This window comes from Herpailurus yagouaroundi, unplaced genomic scaffold (assembly GCF_014898765.1).
Source record: "Herpailurus yagouaroundi ecotype Mexico unplaced genomic scaffold, PumYag 246, whole genome shotgun sequence".
Taxonomy (NCBI): Eukaryota; Metazoa; Chordata; class Mammalia; order Carnivora; family Felidae; genus Herpailurus; species Herpailurus yagouaroundi.
In genome coordinates, this window is record NW_024412463.1 from 8,158,187 (window position 1) to 8,163,022 (window position 4,836).

The 4,836-nt window shown below is 50.0% G+C and overlaps 1 protein-coding gene across 1 annotated transcript in view; it reads left to right on the top strand.

The window, feature by feature from the left end:
* VAPB (VAMP associated protein B and C) overlaps positions 1-4,454 on the top strand; it is a 30,809-nt gene extending 26,355 nt beyond the window's left edge. The window contains exon 7 of the mRNA XM_040459746.1: positions 2,960-4,454. Coding sequence (XP_040315680.1) covers positions 2,960-3,118 — 159 coding nt within the window. The 3' untranslated portion in view covers positions 3,119-4,454. The remainder of the gene's footprint in view (positions 1-2,959) is intronic.
* Positions 4,455-4,836: the final 382 nt, after the last annotated feature.

Here is a 4,836-nt window from a genome sequence, read left to right on the forward strand (position 1 = left end):
CCTTTCCTTTCCTTTCCTTTCCTTTCCTTTCCTTTCCTTTCCTTTCCTTTCCTTTCCTTTCCTTTTCTTTTCTTTTCTTTCTTGTTTTTTTAAAGAGTTTATAAGTCTTCTAAGTAATCTCCACACCCAACATGGGGCTCGAACTCAACCACCCCAAGACCAAGAGTCGCATGCTGTACCGACTGAGCCAGCCAGGTGCCCCAGTGGTATTTTATTCCTGACAATCTGCAGAAAACAAGGGCTTTCCTCCTGTGATCTTGGGTGGTGAAGTTGATGAATCCCTGAATTTGTAGAGTTGTTTTGTATTTGCACATTCTTTCCTCAGGGAGAGAGGTCTGTGGCTTTCATCAGGTTCTCAAAAGAGCTCTGAACAACCCCCTGCCCTCTAATTAACCAGCGTCCCTTGAGCAGAAGTTTCTCAGCTATTCAGATTCTTGTTCCCTTGTACTTTGTGTGTTATAATTTATTGGATCTTCTAAAGCCTTTGGTGAAGTGTAGGGATTATCATCATCCCCACTTTACAGATGAGGAAACTGAGGAACAGAGAGGTTAAGTGACTTGCCTGAGATCACATGGTCAGTGAGGTGAGAACCCGGGCTGTGTGCCCCAGAGTCCGCATCTTTCCCATTCTCCCGCTTCAGCCTGCAGACTCCTGTCCTCGTGTTGAGAAACAAAGCCTCTGTCATCTTCCCACTAGTATAAATTGAAGATCAATTCTGAGATTAAAAACAAAACCGCAGTGGGTATCCTGACTTCACATTTTCAAATCCTACTCCATCCCCACTGGATGAGAGTCCTTTTTTAGGAGGGTAAATACTGACCTGTACTCTAACACAGGCGTCATTCTGGATTTTGGAGATTCTAGGTGGGTCTGGGCAGTAGGGTCTCAACAAACTACTAATGTGGTGAGGAGCTCGGAGACAGGAAGTTGTCACGGCAGACAGGTGGAGCCCACAGAAGGAGGCCCCCGAGTCTCCGGTGGGCGGATGCTGACGGAGGGGTCGGCACTGGCGTTAGAGGGTCAGGCTGCACGGGTGGGGGAGGGGGGGGGCAGGGCGTCCCTCATTTGGCCCCGGAGCCCTCGCGTGTTGTGGTAGTGACTGCTTACACTTGACCCGCTCTGAATCTGTGGTGGTCACGGCGTCTCCTGGGCCTCCACTCACAGAACGTGTCTGAGGCCCCTTCCAGCTTTAAGAGTATGTGTGTTTCAGACGGGGTCTTGGGTCTTGAAGAGGTTTCTGAACATCTGATCCTAGGAACTTCTGTTGCAGCTTAAGTATGAGGCCGGCCTGTTGTCTTCTCGGTCCTGCTGCCCCACCAGGCCCTGGACTGTCGGTCGCTCTTTAACTACCGTGGCACCAGATGCACATGAGAAATTCAGTTCAGTTGACTTTTCCTTCTTTCATGCTGACAGTGTAGTGGATACAGGAGAACTGACAGTGTCTGGAAAGTGGCATCATTTTCTTTCTTTGCAGTAATCTTGGTTTGCCTCATTCAGTAACTTTTGGTATGGAGTAAATTATGAAGCCGACACTTTACTTTTTGGCGAAAAATCTAAGATCTGCCTGAAGCTTCTCCTTGAGTGTATTTCTCTTCAGAAACGTTTCAAGTGATAAATAGGTAGAAATAGCTTCTATATAAACCCAGTAAAATAAATGCTGTAGTTTGCTGTGCCCATTTTTTTTTTTTTTTTTTGAAGTTAATCGAATGACGCCGCTCATTCATCACTGTGCAGTGGTGTTGGCCGTGCCCCGTGAGCAGAACATCTTCACAATACTAGCAGACCAGTCTTGACGTTAGAAGATTCTTTATCCCTGCCAAACACTGATTTCTTGTTTTGTGTCCTTTCACTCTTTCATTTGGCCAACACGCCTCTCGAGGCCCTCCCTTGTACCTGGCACTGCGGGTGCATACGTGAGCTGTCCTTGCCATGGAGGAGCTCCCCGTTGACCGGGGTCGCTGGGGAGACACAGACACGGGTCCCGGAGGCCCGACCGATGAGTGGTCCCACAGAGATGGCCCCAAGTGCCTGGAGAGTCAGCTTGGCGGGCTGGCTGCCTGTTGTCTCCAGGACCTACGAGTCTGGGGATGAGCAGACGGGGTCGTTAGCCGGAGGCACGCCCGGGACCACGTAGAGAGACGCATGCCCTGTTGAGGAATGTGCGCTGGGCCTTGGGATCAGTGAAGAAAGAAAGGGTTTCTATTCTGTGCGTATGTATGTAGTTGAGGGAAAAGTGTGGCCGAATGTCTGTAGAGATGTGAAAAAGGATGTTGCTCCTTTGGCGGGAATTCCTTGCTTTAAGTCGAAAATATTTGAGATGCATTGATCAAACTGTGTCACATTTTAATAGTATTCCAGATACCATTGTTTTCTATCCAGCAGTCTCCATGTAACTCATCAACTACAGAGCTCTGCACTGGAAAACTTGTGGGCCCCCTACCTGTGTAGCTTCTTGTGATTTTTTAGATTTGTGCTTCGGGAAATGCCTGTCGTTCACACTTTGATGCCCTGAGCAGGGAAGACTGCTCATCAGAGGAAGAAGGACAGAGAGGGTTGGAGTCGGGTCTAGAAGGGTGGCCCGGAGACGCGGCCAGGACGGTGGGTGGTCCCAGGTCTCACATGTGCCTGGCGGACCCCGTCGGGAGCTTTTTCTCTGTAAGTCACGGGGAACCGAGGCCCTGCTTTAGATGTGTGGTATAAAAAGGTGCACTGGCAGCCTCGTGTAGGTGGGCAGAAGGAAAGAGGGGCCGGCTGCTGGCAGCGTTTTCTCCCTGGCCTCAAGCCAGTGCCTTCTTCTCTGTGGGATTCAGTTTCTCCCTTTGAAAAGTGAGGAGGCTGGACCACACCACGTGATCCAAGTCTGTGATTAAAAGCCCACCCTGCTCTGCTAAACTGTACAGCTGACTTCTGCTTCTGGGGCCTTGGGTTGTCTTTGAAAATGTGCATTTGCTTCCGTAGGAAGAAGACGGACTTCGCATGAGGAAGACGGTGCAGAGCCACAGCCCCGTCCCCGTGTCAGCCACAGCTGGGAAGGAGGAGGGCCTCAGCGCCCGGCTCCTTGCTCTCGTGGTTTTGTTCTTCATTGTCGGTGTGATCATAGGGAAGATCGCCTTGTAGACGCGGCAGGCGGAGGGTGGCACACTGCGTTGACGGGCCCGCCATTCTGTGGGGTTTGAATTTATCATAACCATGTGTCAAAAGAAGTTAATGTATGATGACATCTCACAGGTCTTGCCTTTAAATTACCCCCTCCCCACGCGTGCGCACGCGTGCACATACACACACACACACACACACGCACACACAAATTATAACGTAACAATCTTTTAGAAAGTGAAAAATGTATAGTAAGTGATCGGGGAACATAATGATCTTTGTGAATGACAAGGGAAACCGTGATTAAACCATAATGGCATGTTGGAAGTGTCATTTTAAACATTTGTAGCCTTGGTACGTGTGGCTGGACTGATTACCTCTCTTAGAACGAGACAGTCTTCCTGCCGGTTGGTGCTGGCCCTCAGGGGAGCTGGAGCCCGGTGCGGTGGGGGTGGGGAGGGCCGTCCCCTCCCCAGAGCAACCCCCCACCCGCCCCCTCACTCCCCGGGCTGCTTCTCCACGTTCTGCCCTGGCCGTCGGTTCCCTGGGACTGACGAACGGGGTCAGAAGCCGGAAGAATTGTGCTGTGGCAGCGTCGGATCTGCCCGTCGGGAGCGGGAGGCGGCCGGTGACCGACTGACCCACCACTTTGGAAATTAAAGTCAATGCTTTGTTCTCTTAAAGGGACCAAGCTGAATTACTGTTGGTTCACGTAGTGAGATGGAATTGTTCTTCAGAGATGTGTAACGCATATTTAACTTATTTAATGTATTTCCTCTCATGTTTCCTTATTGCCACGAGATCATGATTAATGCTGTGGCCTCCATATCGCACCTGTGCTGCCGGAGGGCTGCGGGCTCCTCCCCCCCCCCCCCCCCCCCAGGCTCTGGGCTCTGCGCGTCGATGCAGGTGGGGGTGCTGTGAACGTTGGGAACAGCTGCCACGAAGTGTTTCTCTGTGTAGACGAACGACAGTCGTCATCGAGAGGGAATTTTTCTTAGTATCAGCGGTCAACTCTGTCACCCTTTCTGATGGAGAAGAGTAGCTGACGTTCTTTCTTGTTCCTTCGTTGTCCCTCAGCCACCACTTACACTTCCAGCACGTGCGCCCCGAGTCTGGTCCTGACCTTTCCCGTGTGGCCCTGGCCCGAGATGGGGCGGCAGGGTGGTGGCGGAGAGGGAGCCAGCTGGGTGGGGGCGGGGAGAGGGGCCACAGGCTCTTCAGATAGTCGTCAAGTAGTTATTGGGAGTTTGACTGTAAATTAATTTTATGCCATAAAAGACCAATCCAATTCTGTTCGACTATGTAGCATCTTAAAAAGAAAAAAAATTAAAATAAAGCCCCAGAATTAAGAGTTCTTTTGTCATTTTGTCACCTTTGCTGTAGAGGGGAAATTATTATTTTTATGATCCTTGTTATTATTTTGTTATTGGAAGGTTGGCTTTAAAATGAGCCCTATCAATGAAAATACATGTTTAATGATTTAAATATAGATATAGCTATATACGTGTGTGTGTGTGTGTGTGTGTGTGTGTGTGTGGCGCGTTGGCTTCAACTGAAAGTATAAAAATAAAACTGTTGAAAATCTTAAGCAACTGGTCACCCTCGCCCTTCCATTACCTTGCCCTTCAGTAGGAAAAGAAGTCTCCTTTGGGTCAAGGAGCCAGGCAGGGAAGATTAGTGAACAACGGCAGGCTGAGTGCGGCTCCAGGGAGTGGGTGGGTTTGAAAAGACAGATC